The sequence below is a fragment of the Mandrillus leucophaeus genome, unplaced genomic scaffold (genome assembly GCF_000951045.1).
Source record: "Mandrillus leucophaeus isolate KB7577 unplaced genomic scaffold, Mleu.le_1.0 Scaffold352, whole genome shotgun sequence".
NCBI lineage: Eukaryota > Metazoa > Chordata > Mammalia > Primates > Cercopithecidae > Mandrillus > Mandrillus leucophaeus.
In genome coordinates, this window is record NW_012103721.1 from 1,653,965 (window position 1) to 1,673,069 (window position 19,105).

Here is a 19,105-nt window from a genome sequence, read left to right on the forward strand (position 1 = left end):
AGTAATAAGGCCCTTTGTCTCTGATCCAGGAATCATGTGCTTTCCAGCATCCATAAAAGAATAATAGGCTAATTTATTAGTTTGGAAGTAAGGTACAATTACATCTCAGTCTCAACAGTGTCTTCCAACTTATTCCAAAAGTCTTTCTTTTTCAAAATTGCTTTGATTAATCTAGCTCCTTTGACCCTTTGTCTCTTTCTTTCTGCTTCAGAGGAAGAAGAGTTTTTTTCTGAAAAACAAATCCCTTTATCTAACTCTAGATCTCATTCCCTTCATGCCTTTTCTAGAATGCTGTTCCAAATTTAGGTACTTCTCACACAAATCTCTCCTGCTTCTCTTTCTTGTGAGCTCCTTCCCATCAGCAAATCAATGTGTTCCTAGACCTATAGCTTAAAACAATACATTTCCATTTATCCTGTGTGTTCTACTACCTCACCTCTATCTTTCACTTTATGGCCAAGCTTCTAGGAAAAGTAAACTGTAAGTCTAGTCCAAATCAAAGTATAAGTTTTCTTTACATATAGCCAGATAAAGTCACATAAAGAGATGTATTTAAAATATCCATGACTGAAAAACAACTATATACAAAATAAAGTTCAGGTTAACTCAGCACTCAAGTAGGACAAACGTTAGATTACTAAGCTGAAGATTTGTTTTAAGCCTAAGAGTTCCGGCATTTGCAGCAGCATGACATGGTAGAAAAATTATATACTTTGGAATGTTACATACTTGAGTCCAATCTTATTTAATTATTGTTATTAGATCATATATAAGCTGGATGACCTAACAGAAGTTAACAGACCTCTCTGATCCTCAGTTATTTTGTCTGTAAAATGTATATACCAAAGTCTACTTTATATATGTGTTGCTATGATGATTAAATAGTATTGTGTTAGTAAATTGCCCTGCACACTCTGCCAGCAACCCAATAGGATCTCAAAAATATTCCTCACTATATTCACTAATTATCCTTTCTGAACAATCACATTTTATAGAATCACTCATTAGATAATTACATTGATGACTCATTTCTGACACAATGGTCTTCACAAATGCAGACGTTTCCTAAGTTTGTTAAATCCTAATACCAACCATGATACAATCCTAGAAAGACTGGGACAAGAAACAGCCTCAGTTCTATTTCTCAAACTGTTATCTAATAGCAATGCCCTGAATATTAAATTTGTTTCCACCAAGAATGAGAGATCCAGAAATGCTGAAGTACAGATTACTATTAGGACTCATCTAGTAGGACTGGAGGTGAGGTCTGAATTTGTGACTTATTAATAACTTAAGCTTATGCTCTGGAAAAAAATATGGATAATAATGCCTCAAAAAAGGTGAAGAGAGAGTTATTGAGTGGGTTACATAGACACATAGGTTTGCATAGGACCAATCAATACATCATGGATTTTCCATGTATAAATAGATATTTATTTTCTTGGAAATGATGTGCAAGAGACAAACTGGACTTAATAAGAAAGAAAGTGAGGCCATACAAGAAGGAAAGGGTTGGATCAGAAGACAGTCTGGTTGCCTGGACGGGGAAGATCATTAACCTTTACTAATTCTGTTTTCGTATTTGCATAGTGAGGATATTGCTTTTCATCCTGCTTGCCCAAATAAGCTGACTTTTTAAATGAGGAAAATACATTAGTGTCTGTAAACAAAATTTAAAACCATATGTGAATTTTTACTGTCAGCAATGGTAGGTCAGACAAGGCTCCAGGCAAGAAAATTAAAAACAAACTAAATAAAATAACTTTTAAAAATATATATTTGAACAAATCAGAGAGTTATCAAGTGTGATGGTTAATATTGAGTGTCAACTTGGTTGGACTGAATGATGGAAAGTATTATTCCTGGGTGTGTCTGTGAAGGTGTTGCCAAAGGAGATTAACAGTGAACTGGGAGACGCAGACCCATTCTCAATCAGCTGCTAGCATGGCTAGGATAAAAGCAGGCAGAAGAACATGGAAAGACTAGACTGGCTAAGTCTTCTGGTCTCCATCTTTCTCCTGTGCTAGATGCTTCCTGTCCTTGAACATCAGACTCCAAGTTCTTCAGCTTTTGGACTCTTGGACTTACACTAGTGATTTGCCAGGGGCTCTTGGGTCTTTGGACACACACTGAAGGCTGCACTATCGGCTTCCCTACTTTTGAGGTCTGAGGACTCAGACTGGCTTCCTGGCTCCTCAGCTTGCAGATGGCCTATTGTGGAACTTCACCTTGTGATTGTGGGAGTCAATTCTCCTAATAAACTCCCCTACATATATACATGTATCTTATTAGTTCTGTCCCTATACAGATTCCTGACTAATACACTAAGGAAGAGAAGGATTTAGGAACCAAGAAGCAGAAGAGAAGAAAAACCCAGCAAAGCAAAGCTGCCATCTGATGCCTCTGCTTTCCTTCTAAAGGCATTCACCTATTCCAACACAGCAGCTGACAGGCTGAGAAGCTGAATAAACTTTCTGGCCATTACGCAGAGCTAAGGGTACAGAAGTTGGCATTCAGGGTCTGCCAAGTAAGAAGAGCCCTGGTATAATGCCCTGGCTTAAAGCTGAAACCTTCAAAGAGCAAAGCCTTGTGAATAAGACTTGACAAGAAATACACCAGCCATTAGGAAGCCCAGCTTTGAATTAGCCTAATATCCAATTATAGTAAAATGATCTGTCTCTTAACCTTAAATGCCTGCCACAACAAAATAAAATCTGCTTTTTTGGAAGGTAACAGCATTCCAGGCCTCAAATTCTAAAACCTTTTATATATAATGTTTGACATTGGAACAAGCCTAATCAGGCAAGCAAAAAACTACAAGAAATGGATCATGTCCTTTGCAGGGATGGGGAAGGAACTGGAGGTCATTATCCTTAGGAAACTAATACAAGAACAGAAAACCAAATACCGCATGTTCTCTCTTACAAGTGGGAACTAAATGATGAGAACACATGGACACACAGAAGGGAAACACACACTGGGGCCTTTTGAAGGGTGGAAATTGGGAGGATGGAGGGGATCAGGAAACAATAACTAATGGATTAGTGGATACTAGGTTTAATACTTGGGTGATGAAACAATCTGTACAACAAATTCCCATGACACACATTTACCTATGTAACAAACCTGTAAATGTACCCCTGAACTTAAAAGTTAAATAAAAATAAAATTCTTTAGGAAAAATTGATGAAACAAAAGAGAAAAAGAAAACAGAAAACAACCCATGACAATTTTAAAAAATTCAAAACTATACTTAGATACTGGAGTTATCTGACAAAAATCAAGAAAAAATACTTTGGATTTAATTAGAAGACTGTAAGGATATTGCTAAATTTGTTGTCTTAAAATACAATCATTTTTGAGGAAAAAAACTTTGAAATTTGCTCTTAAAGCAAAACTCAATGAAATTTCAATAATTTCATTGTCCATTTCAATAATTCAATGAAAATGATGTTGAGATTTTAAGAGTTGAGACCAAACTGAGAACGATTAAACAGAAACTTCATGGGAGCTTTCCTCTTCTCATGATGTCATAATTGTGCAAATTTATTTATGTTTTAGATTTTTCTTGGGCGCAACAAATCATGAATTTCATTCCAAAATTTCTAATAAATTGTCCTATGTAATTTACTATTTAAATTCTACATAAAATAGCAGATTCTACTTGGATTTTGACTATGTTTAATTTTTATAAGTATTATAGAATAGATTTTTTGCTAATTAAATACAACCTTTTTGAGTATAATTGACTCATATGATTATCTCTTCAGCAATTACTCCCCTAGTTCATTCATTACATACTATTAGAGTCATCATTAGACCAGGAATGAATTCTTATCATCACAATTAAATAAATTTGTTTTGACCTAAGTACAAAATACAGTCCATATTACTTTTTAACTCTCAAGAAAGAAATCAATACATTGGATAATAATGCAGAATGTTTTTTCAGCTTGATAAAATTTAAAGATAACTGCAGAATTAAGTAACTTAATGGAGAGACCCAAGTTCGTATCAGCTAGGTCAATGTTGTGGACCACACCACGCAAAGGAAAAGAGTCTATCTTTTAAAACCACTAAGAGTTGAGTGCTTTCCTGGCTGGCTGCCATTCTTCAGATGTTTTCTGTTAAATATGAATATTTCATCCATTTATCTCTCCAAATGAAATTCATCAATAGCATTTAGTTGTTTCATTTTTAGCTATAGCTGAATTAAATTTCATCCCAAATTCTTTCATGGAAGAAAGGTTGGGAAGAAGAGAAGGAGAAACCCTTGATTCCCAATTAACTCAAACCAATAGAGGTAGGTAAGTAAATAGCAAATACTATTAGTAGATTACTGCTTCAGTGTGGCATTCCTGCCCTGCAATTATTTATAATTTAAAAACAAGAGAGTTCTCTCATAGACCATAATTAGCAGAGAAATAAGGAAAGTCTCCTTAGAGAGAGCTCATAGCTCCAAAGCCAGCAGGATCTGACTATAAACTGACTCTATTAATGTACCTAAAGAAGGAATACATCCATGAAAAAGAGTCAGCTAAAGAGCTATTGAAAAAGGAGCCATTATAGGCATATTGTGGCAAAACCCAAATTAGCTAGTCCAGGAGAGTCTTGCTTGAGGACATGGAAATATGTGAACAAGAATATCTTCATAGTGGATCAGAGCCATCTAAGCTTTATTAGCAACATAAAGCCAATCCAAATTTGTTCTGAGGTTCAGAGAAGTTAAGTAAATTATTCTAGGTTAGTTAGTTATCTTTCAGTTGTAGAGTCAGGATTCACAACTGTGAGTCTTTCAAAAAAACAACTGCCGCTAGAACTGTATGACTTTAGGCTACTGATGCTCACTTCCTTCAGCTGACTTATTATTCTTAAAATGTGAAAACAGTCAAAATGTTACAATGTTGAACCTGCTCTAAGGAAGTTTCAACATATATATGAACAAAATTCAGATGTATATCTGTTACACATACATATATAGTTGCAATGAAGCTAGGCCTTTTGCTCCTTCTCACCTGAAGATCCAAATTTTCACTGGGTAATGTTGAAAAGAGACAGAACCTTTGAAAAACAATATGAGTACTTTTGAAAGCTCTTGAAGAGGCAGCAAATCTAACTGGGTGGAGTAGGTGTGGGAAGGAAGGTGTCTTAGTCCATTTGAGCTGCTATTTAAAAATAATATAACCTGTGTGTCTTATACATATCAAACATTTATTTCTCACAGGTCTGGAGCCTGGATAGTCCAAGATCAAACCACCAGGAGATTTTGTGTCTGGTGAGGGTCTGCTTCCTCATAGGGCACCTTCTTGCTGTGTCCTTACATAGTAAAAGGGGGATGGCAGCTCTCTAGGGCCTCTTTTATAAGGGCACTGATCTCATTCTGGAGGGCTCCACCTTTATGACCTAATAACCTCCCAAAGATCCCATCTCCTGGTACCATTATCTTAGGGATCAGGCTTTTGGCAAATGAATTTGGGGGGCACACATTCAGACCCTGGCAAAAGTGAAGGAGTGTTCCTCTCCCAACACATTCAAAAGTAATCCCCTTTAGATATGTTTCTCCTCAGAGCCCATTCATTGCAGCAGTTGTTCATTCATTCATTCAGCAAATATTTATGGAGCACTTGCTGTGATCCAGGCACTCAGGCTACATCAGTGGTTCCCTCGGTCTCTTCTGTCTTCCCCCTAAACTACATTCTACCTGTCTCTTGCCCCATTTTTTAAACAAAACTTTTCCATTCACGCATGGCTTCATACCATTTCTAAATATGCCTACTTAGTCTCTTTGTCTTCTTTAAATTCCATTCTTTTTTGATTACCTGATGAACACAGCAAAAGGCTCTCAAGAGCCCATCAGGACAGATACAGAATTCTCCTAAGAGGGTGGGTAAGCTGCAACAACTATGGAAACATAAAGTTTGTGTGTCTTGTACAAATAGTTTGCATATATTACGCTCTGCCAGATTTCCAGCACACTCCCATCCCCACTCCCATCCCCCTCCATTCTCACTCCTCTGCTTTGAAAGATGAACATATGAACAGGAAACCAAAGTTGGCAATAATTGGCTATAACAGAGCATGTTTACTTTGCAACGTGGAACTCTTTACACAGACTTCTAAAGAAAGTAAGCTTAAAAATAATCATTTGAAGATTATTGAGTTTTATGAGCTTTTGTATCATAACCAGAGGACACTTAGAGTACATGTTTAATTTTCTATAATTTTCATCAAATATTTTCTTAAGATAGTCTCATAAATCTTACTATTTAGTTTAAATTTGATTTTAGACATTCTATCTTTCTATTGAGGAGATAACTCTTTGCAAAGATAAGTAGATATTATAGTGTTCCCCTTTTTACTCACTAAATATCTCAAGTTTTCATGTACCTGCATCTTACCACTACCCACCTTCCTTCAACGTTCTTCTTAAGACTTTTTTTAGTAGAATTTATCAACAAGTATAATCTGTCATTATAAAAAGTTTCAGGAGAAATGTCCTTTAGATTACTTTTTGGTGGCCAAAAGCAAACCTTTCTTGGTTATATTTCCAGAACCAACTCACCTATCAAACAGTTCTCCTCCTGTGACGAGTTCTAGGACCAGACTGATTTCTGTAGGGGTTTCAAATATCTCTTTAAGTTTTATCTACGGAAAGATATAAAAAAAGAATATCACAAATTTCTTATTCCATCTTTCTTGGAAATAGCTAACACTATGGCTAAAACAACATTCTGCAGTAGTAATACGTTGGATCACTGTTAATAAAGTTTCCTCGTATCAGCTAGCTATTTCTCACGCTCTTTCTGCGTTATTGATTTCATCAGTTACCTCATTTTTTTCAAAGTTCCTATAAAACGCTTACATTTTTCCTTTTGGCAGTTGAAAAATATCTGCCTTGGAAACACTTTCTAACTTTTCTGAAACATCCCAATTTCTGAATTGTTCAAAAATCAAAAACAAAAACAACACAACTTCCTAAACCATTTGAGGCATCATGGTGGCTGGAAGTACAAAATGCCTATTTCTTCTGGGAGTTAGGAACTTAAAACTAGGGGTCTGAGGCAGGGTAGGACCAGCTTAAAATCTGCCTATATGTAAAGGATATATCAATCAATATCTAAAAAGGTGTCAGTGGGTGAAGGAATCCTCAGAAAAGTAGTGGTGACAGTGAGGTGATTGAACATACCACCGTTTTCATCACATTCAGATGATCCAGTTTTAGATATTTTTCTCCATATATACGAGAATCTAGTAGCCAGGACTATCCTACACTTGAGGAAAATTCTACATTGACTTATCTTTGGAGAGAAGAGATGGATAATGTAAAAGTGGTGATGGAGTATGGGAGATTTCATTAACTGCTTACCCAAAACCCTTTTCTCCCTACTTTAATATGAAGAGAACTCTGATTTGTTCAGAGATGGTGTCTAGTCCCACACTGTAGATTATGAATGGTCTCAGCCACTAATTTCACAGCCTCCATGCAGTTAAGGGTAATCTTGTGACTAGCTCCAGCCAACAAAATTTGAAGAGACTTTTGCTGCCACAGTTTCTGAGAAAGTTTTTACTCTTCTCATGAGAATTGGCAGCTGAGATCCTTCCATCTTTTTCCTATTTTGAATATAGACGTGATGACTTGCAAAAATTGTGGAACAGCCATGTTAGGCCCAGGAGGGAAAAGCGTGAGGATGAAAGTCAACGCACTGAGGATGGCAGAACCAAGGATGGTATCTGGATGGCAGCACTGAGGAGCTGAGCCAGAAAACTGCCTGATTTTTGTTGCTTGCAACATATGGAAAATATTTGTTTAAATCATCCTATTCAAGTTTTCTGCTACTTATAGCTGAATGCTTCCCTAACTCATACATTAAATTTTAAGCACTTTGCCTTGAACCTAAGCATTGCAGGCCATCCCCTTGGACGTCACAACTTCCTCAGAGAAATGGGCAAAAATGCTTTTTTGAAGTAGATGGCTTAATTCATAAAAACAACTTACGACCTGGAAAATGATTTTGTTCTTTTTCACTTCATCAGTTCAAGAAAGCTTTTTACTAGATCTTTGCCTCAGAGGCTGTCTGGACAAAGCCTGAAGCAGAACTTCTGAGGACATTTTATTTTCTGCATTCAAGCACATCATTTATTTGCATCTTCACATTGTTCTTGAAGCAATCCTCTCTCAAAGCAGACTGAAATGACTTTGGAGAGCAATGTATTTTCTTCACAGGCTTTTTCAGTAATGGAAAATTAATAAGATAGGCACACAAAAGAAGGAAAAAGCCAGTGTTTTTAGAGCAAAACAAAACTCTTTGATTTTTATCCTTTTATGCATGAAAATAAAGATGGTGTATATTGCTAATCTATTTTGGAACTTTTTCAGAGGTATTACTTGTAAGACTTATTCAGCCAAAGGATTGAAAATGTGATAAGATGAGGACAAGAGCTAGTACATGGTAGCTATCAGTGGTGGGAGAATCCCCTTTCCATTATCAGCATTGACAGTGAAGGACAAAGGTCCCTTTCTCTAGCTCTGGAAATCATTTCAAATAGTAGGTTAAAAACCACTTACAATGTTTGGATGTGAGAGGCGAAGAAGAACTCCTATCTCAGTTCTTACGATTTTTTTGTCCACCTAAAAGGCAAAATAAAAGAGATAAACTGAAAGAAACTCCCCCTTCATTGTAGCAGAGAAATAGAAACAGCAATAACTACCTGGGTGAATCAGGAAATTGGCAGAGCCTAATTCCTTAGCTTTTGTGTGTGTGTCTCCTTCCTCTCTTTCTTTTTCAGCTGCACATCCTTTCTCTCTGCTTCCAACATAAGACAGAGCCAAGAACTAGTACGGATCACAACTTGTCAGACTCCTTACACGGCATCTTCCCCACTTTCCTATCAAAAGTCATCACTGTCACAACTAACGCCCAAGTTCATCTCAACCTATCCTTCTTCTTTGTCTTCCTTTCTTACATGGAAGTCTGTCTAAACCCCAATGGAGCTGTCAATCACTTCACTTGTCCTTCTCACACAGATGTAGCACAAAACCCAACCTACCCAACGAGAGTATCCTGTTCCCTGGCCATTGTGATAGGGTCAGGAATATTCACCTGACCCAAGTCATCCCAGTCAGAAGCCTCTCCAAAAATTTTGCTCAAACAAATAAAGAAACAGGTATTCCATCTTTCTCCGAAATTATGAGAGCAAAAGAGGATACAGTCTGCCTCTAATAGTGAACAGTTTTGATACCATATGGAGACTACTTTATTAAAATGAGGCCAACAGAGGGAAAAAAAACATTGCTGAGTTACGAAGCAAGAGGACTGTTGATATAATTTAACCCCCTAGATTCAGTTATGCTGGTTTGCCCTTTGAACTTCTAATTATATGAGCCACTACATTTCCTTTTTCTGCTTAAGTTATCCAGAGTTAGTTTTTGTTGCTTGCCATGAAATAATCCTAATTAGTTCACCACTTGGTCTCTACGTTTGGGACAATGGCAGTTTAGTTCAGGATATTCCAAAATTAGGGATATTCTCTCTAGCCCAATGACTGACTTCTTTAATCACAATAAGCTGGCATTTCAGGGCTCTAAAAGTTATATAGTAGACATAAAGGTTTTAATGTCTTCCTCTCCAACAAAATTTATCAAAACAATTGATAGCTATAATACCTGAACTCTTACTATGGTTTCTGCCATTTGAGCTGTCCTGAACCTTTGAAGTAGCAAGAGTTTACATGGTTTTAGAAATGAAGAAGTTTATGTGCAATTCACAGCCAAACTCTGTAGGCATATCCAAGAGACTGCTTCAAATGGGAAATGGGTTCTCCCCTTTCAGTTACCTCTCCTGAGGAAGAAAAGGTTGGCCTCAGGAGAAATCCAAGTGCATGTCAATGGTGATAACCAATCACAACTTTCAAGATGATGATGAACAACATCCAGTTATTTAATATTCATTCTTTAATGAAAACAGTAACCAACAAGCATGCAATCTTTAAAAATAAAAAAGGAATGAATACTCAAAAGAATTTTTCAAACATTTTATGTTCTTTTTCTTGGTTGCAACATATACATATATTTCACATTTCTTTTTTCTGGCAAATACAATTTTGCCAGACACTAGAGTACCTCATTTAAAGAAAGCAGTCACCATTTATAAATGCCTTCAGTTTTTATGAGATGAAAAAATGTTTACAAGGAGATCTTAAGGAGTTCCCAGCCCAGTGAGAGATTCCTCAAGAGTTTATTTCACCCATATATACAATAAAACATTAAATAGCCATATAGTCATGGTAAGGCCTCTTAAACTGCAATAAAAGTTTCAGTTATTCATACAGGCAATCAAGAGGCTCAGAATGTTTTAATATATTCTTGCTAAAGAAAGTCAAGCTATTAAAATCAATTTGCAATACTACAAAACAAAAATGTATTTTACTTTTGTTGTTTGGATGCCAGTCTGTGCAACCCAGCATACTTCTTAAAATATTTATAAACATCTCACATAAAAATGCAACATCAGCTATAAATTCTTAGAGGAGGGAATGAATATATGATCTGTACATTTTAATATCTGACAGTTAATATGAGGCCATTACATAAGAGGGAAGACTCACTGTGAATAGAGAAAAGCAAGTTGGTAAGAAATAACCTAACTCAAGTGACTGTACATCAAATTGATAGGTTCTGGCGCTTTAGAAGCAAAGGAGTAAAGGAAGACACACATCTTGATACATTCGGTGCTCTCTAACCCAAGGACTTTGGAGGCCGTTTCAGCAGTCTTCCACGGACACTAAACATAGCTACTCTGCATGATTCAGACTATGTATTGACCAAAGCTCTTTCAGTTGCAAGTAACAAACACAAAGCTCAAACTCACATAATAAGTCCCAAATGGTAATTTATTGGCACATGTAACTGGGATGTCAGAGTAGATCTATCTGCAGACATAACCAAATTAAGAGGTTCTGACTCAAATAACCTCTCTCTCCCCTGTGCATGTTTGTGTCTGTCTATATCTCTCCTTTCCAAATGGCATGAAACATGGCCACAGAAGCTCCAAGTCTGTATTTCTAAGATAAGAGAGATGCCATCTCTCAACATCTATCTAATCTCAAATGGTATTCTCATTAGCCTTGCTTGATTTATATGCCTATTCCTGGATGTAGGAGACATGTAACCATGACAAGGCCAAGAATGGGTTATAAGTGCCCTCCTTTGACCATGGTTGAGGGAGATGGGAGGCTTGGTTCCCTCAAAGAATGAATGTTGTCAGACACTGAGGACTCCCTTATTGCTTGCTTGTAGTAGTTGCTCCCTTCATTTTACATTTACCTAAGATCCTGAAGTATTACTCTCTCAGTTTCTTCCATGTCCCAGACTAATCAATCAATAACATAATTATTCATTCATAAGAACTCTTGCCATCAGTTTATTTCATATTCAAAGTTTTGACCACCTACCAGTAACCCAAATGGGCCCTACCAAATAGCAATTTAGAATTTTGCCTAGAAACTCTTTTGAATCCATACTGAAAGCTGATGTAGGAGCAATCACTTAACTGGTGAAAAACCTAGCAGGCTGCCTAGTTTTGTACCTCAATTCTGCTGTTTTCTCTACTTCTGGGCAGAAATCTTGTCAATTGTTTTGATGTCACTGGTGATATAATTTGAAGGAAAGTAAAGAAGTCTAAGAAAATGATGGCTCTAGCCAATATGAATGGTTGGAATAGAAACTGAGATAAATGATTTACTAACATCTATGTGCTTTGTGAGGCAGAAGAGAATCATAACTTCCACTATATTGTCAAAACTTCTAAATCAGAGAATATTAAATAGATAAAATTTAAAAACCAAAAAGTGTGTTTTATTTAACTGGAAATTTTAGAATGAGTAATTTATCTAGTTTCTATGTAATGAATGTACAGTACACAGTAAGGGTAGGTCTAAAATAGGTTTTATGCACTCAGCCCCATGTTAAATAATTGGGTCACAGGAAAAAACAAATGAAATATGGTCCTTCCTAAAGTAAGATTACAATCTAATTTGGGAGATGCAACTGATCTACACAATGTTAACAGAAGATAGTGAAAGATGGAAGAATGCAAGTTACAAATGAATTTTGTTTTAAAAGTTCCATTTTTCAGTGGAAGACAGCTTTTCTGAGTCAACTGCTGCCAATATTCAAATAGTGGGCTTATTCTAAAAGACTTTTGACATTACCAGTCCTTTAAAAAAATCACACTGTTGCTAATACAAAATGGAGAATGTTTTGCTAGAATGTGCACCAGGTACATGGAAGTAGTGTAAGATGTGGGTTGCTGATAGCCAGTCAGTGGGTATAGGCAGCCTAGTCATGGGGTATAGACAGCATGGTCCAGGAGATAGTAGAATGGCAGCACAAGACTCTAAAAGTTTTTTCATTTAGTGAAAAAAATACGTTTTGTAAAAATTATCTAGCAAGAGACAAACACTTATACTAAATGACAAATGAAAGATATTTGAAAAAGAGAGGCGTTACTAGAACAGTCAGATGGCATTGTCATCTTCTATTTCAGTTTCTGCAGATGCTATTACAACATACGGATACAGATTTTTTTTTTTTCTTTCTTTTTTTTTCCTTCTTTCTTTCTTTCCTTTCTTTCTTTCTTTTTTTTTTTTTTTTTTTTTTTTAAGATGGATTCTCGATCTATTGCCAGGCTGGAGTACAATGGCGTGATCTCGGCTCACTGCAACCTCCGCCTCCCAAGTTCAAGCGATTCTCCTGCCTCAGCCTCCTGAGTAGTTGGGACTACAGTCATGCACCACCACGCCCAGGAAATTTTTGTATTTTTAATAGAGACGGGGTTTCACCATGTTGGCCAGGATGGTCTCTATCTCTTGACCTCGTGATCCACCCATGCCGGCCTCCCAAAGTGCTGGGATCACCATCTTCTCTTCAGGTCAACAAGGATTTCCTTGCTAATACCAAATAAATGTATTTGTCACTATTGCACAATGCTTTAAAGAAAATTTTAAGGACATAAGTGTTCCTCAATTAAGACTGTTATACTAGAATTTATTTTTCTCACTATATATTTGAGTTTTTGTAATATAGGTTTCTTCCACTCCCACCCCTGCCATTTTTCAGATATTTCTGATCAATGTAAAATGAGATAGTAGAATCCTTTAATTTTTTTCACATTATATATTTATATTAAACAAATATTTTCTAATACAAATACGCATTCTGAACAAATTTACCTATTACCATGTTGTATAGGGCATATTACATAAAATGCTATTCCTTTTTAGTTCTTTGAGAGTTAAATGATCTAAAGTTCAATAATCTAAACTCAAAAAATACTCAGAACAGGCCAGATTGCAAAAAGTCTGGGCTAGCAAACTTCTGTTAAAATCATTTGCTTTTAATTCAGAATTAATTTTTCTATAAAAACATTTTTTAAAAAGGTAATTATTTTCCCATGATACTCTATATCATCATTTCTCAATTTAAAATATGGTCTCAGGGTGACTCCAGGTTCTTGAGACCCTTTCAGGGTATATGTAGGGTTCTCCCTTTTCCAGTTGCGTATGTGAATAAGATCAGACTGTTTCCACATACAGTCAGCCCTCCATATCTGTGGGTTCAGCATCTTCAATTCAACTAACCATGGATGGAAAATATTTGGGAAATAAATCCCAACAACAATAAAAAATAACACAACAATTAAAATATTCACATAAAAAGACAGTATAACAACTGTTTACATAGCATTTACATATTAGGTGTTAGAAATAATCTAGAGATTATTTAAAGAATATTAGAGCACGTTCATAAATGATATGCAAATACTATGCCATTTTATAGTTTAAGGGACTTAAACATCTGTGAATTTTGGTATCTGCAGGGGTCCTGGAACCAATCTCACATGTATACTGAGGAATGACCATACTTCAAACGAAACAACAAACGGCAACAACTGAATGCAAAACTTTATGAGAATCAAGCTGTGTTCGATTAGATCAGATAGTAAAGAGATTTGCAAAATAATGCTACTCTTCTCACTAAATATTTTTTATTTTGAAAAGTATAGACATTTTGTTATTTATGTTAAAATATAATGGGTTTATTGCAATTTAAAAATTAACTGGTAAATTTTAAAAATATCCATTTTAGTCTCTCATACAGCAAATATGCACAGCTATTTTGAATTCTCAATAATTTTGTATTATCTGGTTGTGGTGGCTCACGCCTGTAATCCCAGAACTTTGGGAAGCCAAGGTGGGTGGATCACTTGGAGCCAGGAGTTTGAGACAAGCCTGGCCAACATGGCGAAACCCTGTCTCTATTAAAAATACAAAATTAGCATGGCATGGCATGGCATGGCAACACATGCCTGTAATCCCAGACACTCAGGAGGCTGAGGCAGAAAGAACCCAGGAGGTGGAGTTTGCAGTGAGCTCAGATTGTGCCACTGTACTCCAGTCTGGGCAACAGAATGAGACCCTGTCTCAATAATAAATATACTATTAATAAATAATAATATAATATTAAAATAATAATTATTATTTTGTGAGTAGAAAGGGCTCCTAAAGCCAAAACTTTGAAAATCACTACTCCAAAAAATTATACATTTGAAAATAGAATAAAAAGAAGAAAAAAATTCTAGTAAAAATAATTTAAATGAAGGAAAAATGTCAATACAGTCTCATTTCTGCTTCTCTGAATGCTGGGGCCCAGGGTGAATAATGTGCAGGGCATAGTTTGGTGGAGGCTGAGAAGGGTGAAGCAAATAAGAATCTCTGAAGCAGGAACATGGAGAAAAGTAAAGCTAAAACACCGTCAATCCAAAGAGAGTAAACTAAGCAACAAAAGCTGTATTACGAGTCAAAGTAATGATGACCAAGGAAACCAGCAGAGGGTAATTTTGAACAAAATGGAAATGGACAGCTATATAGCTAAGAAGCCAAGGATAAGACCATACTGAAGCCAGGAAATCCTTTCCAGAAGGATAAGCTGAGGGCCATCTGTTTGTTGCTTTTTGTAAAGAAGTCTGAGAGCTTCTTAAATAGCCATACTCTCAGGGACAGTTTTCTTTAAAGGTATCATGTCTTGGAGGTCACACAAGTGCAGGTCTTGATAGCCATCTCCTCTCAACCTTTCCAATATTCTTCTCATTACAGAAGTTGGTGTTTTCCTTGCACTTCTAAATTCCCTTTCCAAATTCCTGGAGAGCTCTCACATTACCACTCAGAATGAATAATATTTTCCCAGAAAATAACTGTCAAGCAAACCACAAAAGTCAATGGGCAGCTATCTGAACAGTCATTATTGCCACTTGAAATTAGCTTCCAAGTGTGACCATAATTAGCATCTTGAGAAGCATCAACAGATGGTTTTAAGAAACCATTCATGACAACAACAATGAAATCCTAAAACTTACCTTTAGTATCTACAAAATACCTTCAAGAATAGCGGTTTTTCCTTACTAACAATTTACAATAAATGTGTATTTTACTAAAATCTTAACTTGGGCTAATTAACCCAAGTTCCCTAGGAAAAAACACTTGAGGCATGGATCAACATTCTGTGCTTTATTTGGGAAATCCAATGCAGTGAGAGTGACAAAAAAGGGAAATGCAGAAAGGTCAGAGACACAATGCAGTCAGCACCAAACATCCTAATGAGTTATAAAGACATACAGCAGGTCATATGGGCAGCTGCATCCCATGGGCACATGGTACTTCTCCAGAGACGTTGTACCAGGCTACTACTCCTTGAAGAAGTCCATGGGAAGGAGGAAGAAGGGGGAATTTACCTACTCAGGAATTTCCTTTGTTTCCCATTGCTGAAATTTGGCCCATGGGTTAACTTTTCCATGATTTCTGGGAAGTATATGGGGTCTCGCTGGCAGTCATTTGTGATGGTATATTCCTCCACAGGAAATGTCATCTCTCATTCAAACCCAAAAGTAGCTATAACAGCCAGAAATTTCAGGCATATGCTTGGTTGACCTATCTGCATGAAATAGCTAAAGGTCATTCACTTCCCCTGGCTTGGGTAGCAAGTAGGCGGAAAAAAATATGAGGCAGCCCATCAGAGTTTTGTCCAATCATAGTGCATTCTAGAGTTTTTATCTGTTACTAGGTGCTATGATTTGAATGCATTCCCCAAAAGTTCATGTGTTGGAAACTTAGTTGCCATTGTATCAGTATTAAGAGGTAGAGCCTTTAGGAGATGATTAAGTCATGAAGTACTTGCTCTCATGAGTGATTTATTGCCATCATCCTGGGAGTGAGACAGTTATGATGGGAGTGGCTCTTGATGAAAGGATAAGTTCAGTTCTATTTCTCTCTGTGACACAAGACTTGCTTCAGGATCCTGCCCATCCACCATGAGATGACCCTACCTTCCAGAACTATGAGTCAAATACATTTCTGTTTATTATCTAGTCTTTGGTATTCTGTTTATAGCAATAGAAAATGAACTAAGGCACCAGGTAAACTAAATTGACAGCAGTGGACTCATAGTCTTGCTTCTCTAATTTATGATGTGTTATTGCTCATCAGAAAGAACCTTGTCTCCATTTATTTGTCATTGCTCTTGTTACTAATATGAAGTAGATAACCATCAAATGAATTGGGCACATGACGTTTTTCTGTAATGCCTTGTCCTAGCTCCTCTACTTAAACTGCCCTAAGTGTTCTAATGGTCTTTGATATACTTTCTGAAGATTATACACAGAAAAAAATTAAAATTTAATAAAAGAACTTATACAGATTTTTATAGTTTCAACACTCCACAACACTCAAGGTTTCTTAAAACTGAAAAAAAAATCCCAATTTTCCTGTCTGTCCCCATGGCAGGGGAGAAAGAAGTAGATAAGAGGTATAATTCTAGAGTAACACCAGAGAAAAAGGCTCCACCCCTGGAATGGGATTGATGAAATACAGATCCTTCACTAAGATATGCAGCAAATACATTCTTGTGCTAGGACCAACATGGTTGATGAGGAAAACAGAAATAATTAAAAACATATAAAGAAGAAAGCAATGATGGCTTAAAGGAAAAAAGGGAAAACCAGTTTCTGCTTTGTGGTAATTACAAATGGAGAGAGGGGGTGAATAAACTGGACCAGCTGGCTATCTTAGATGCGGCCTATATCCAGACTTTGGAAGTTCAAATACTCTTGGAAAACTGGGGTGATCTGTGCAACTAGAGACTGCTGCTCTTTTTGTTCTAATCATTCAGGCAAGTAAAGTAGCATTTCAACATAAAATGCTCAGCCTTATCTTATTTTCCCTGCAGAGATTAAGACTATAAATCTTGTTTTGTCTCTGTATTCTGTCTTTGGCTTCTTTGGCTTATTTTTGATACGAATGATGTCCAGAGATATGATGCAAAGTACATAATTGTGCTCTTCAAATCCTTTATGGAAACAAGCAGAATATAAGTCATTAATGGATAAATAAATAAGCAACCAAATGTCTTTATGCTTTCCCAATGATTCCCTATGCATAACTTCTGCTTAATTTAGCATCCTATTTTTTGACATTCAACAAGTACATGTTGGCACTAACATGCTTGGTGAAAAATCTTGACAACTGGAATTTTGTTAAATTCAAGAATGACAGTTTTGGTCTACAAGAATTTGAAAGCTAAGAACTTCTGTTTGAACACCCCAAAATCAAATGTAGGACACATAAAAAAATTGAGGTTTTCCTACATGAGGCTGGTACTTTCAATAAATACAGAATTGTAACCAAGTCTGATTATTTATCTTCATCCCCTTGTTCCACCATAAACCTGGGCATCTCATGACTGTCTCACATTTTTCAGTGTTCCCAAGGAGTGGCTTGTTTTTGGTCCAGTAGGAAATGTACCCCAAGGCCTGGAAGTAGGATAGATATCCTTCTTGCTCCTCATTGCTATGCCCAAATCATCTCTCTTCCTCTTCCTCCAAAATCCCAGCTCCTTTGAAATGTCTTCCATCAGCAAATACATCCTGCAACTCCTCCTCATTGTAGTCATCTTCCCATCTCCCTTTCACGAACACACTCCTATACTGAACATTTTAGCATGTATGTCTCCATCTCAACCATTATTCCCCATAATCATTCTTAACAACTTCAACTTTCACATGCATGGTTCATTCAACATTCTTGCCTCTCAGTTCTTTTACCACTTCCTCAATTCTTACTTAGCAACTCATTTCCATGACAACTTCTCAGGCCTTCTTGTTACCATAAACTCGACCACATCACAAATCTTGATTTCAAACACTACACTCTCTGATTTCTACGACCTATCTTTACAGCTCCTACTTGGCTTAGGTTCTATGTCCACTAGTATAAGCCTTGTTCTGCTTATGCATATCTCCAACTTCTTTGTCCTTGTCTCCTTCAGTTGTATTTGCCAGGAAAACCTTTAATTTGTTTAAACGCTACTCTTCCCTTATTTAATCCATGTCTATGCCTGAAATGAAGTGACTGAAAGAAAATGCACAGCTATGGTGGCTGGTCCTATTTCTAATTTGTGACCCCAACTCTTAAGAGTCCTCAGCTTTCTCACTCTGCAAAAGAACATTTTACACCTTCCCTCCTCCAACTTCTAATAGTCTTTCCTCCCTTTATTCTCATCTGATGACTTTGCTTTTAATTCACTGAGAAGTTATAAAAAATTTCAAAGATTATCTTCTTATCAACCAATCTACTGATTTGTATGCATCTGTATTCAATTGATTTTATCCATTTATTTCACAAATAGTTTTAAGCACCCACTATGTATAGATGCTACTCTGGGCATGAGGATACAGCAGTAAACAAAATAGGTAAACTTCCCGCCCTAAGAAGTTTATGTTTTAATAAAGACAGAAAAAGAATAAGTAAATATATAAAAGGTCCATAGTTGGTAAGTACAATGCAGAAAAGCAAAAGAAAACAAAACCAAGGTAAGGAAGCTTGAGTGATGAAGGGTACTATCTGAGATGGATGGTTAGAGAAGCTATCTCCGATAGAGTAACAGGAAATATCCACTTGGATCTGTAGGAGAAAAGTTTCAGACAGAAAAAGAGCAAATGCAAAGGCCCTCAGCTATGCGTGGGGCTTGAAACAACTGAGAGTGAGGAGGCCAGTT

At 36.5% G+C, this 19,105-nt stretch overlaps 1 protein-coding gene across 2 annotated transcripts in view; it reads right to left on the reverse strand.

Annotated features, from left to right (window-relative positions):
• CAMK4 (calcium/calmodulin-dependent protein kinase IV) overlaps positions 1–19,105 on the reverse strand; it is a 272,932-nt gene that overhangs the window by 102,964 nt on the left and 150,863 nt on the right. For both annotated transcript variants that reach the window (XM_011989399.1, XM_011989397.1), the window contains 2 exons: positions 8,567–8,629; positions 6,563–6,645 (listed from right to left, as the gene is read on the reverse strand). In XM_011989399.1, the coding sequence (XP_011844789.1) occupies positions 6,563–6,645; positions 8,567–8,629 (146 nt within the window). The remainder of the gene's footprint in view (positions 1–6,562; positions 6,646–8,566; positions 8,630–19,105) is intronic.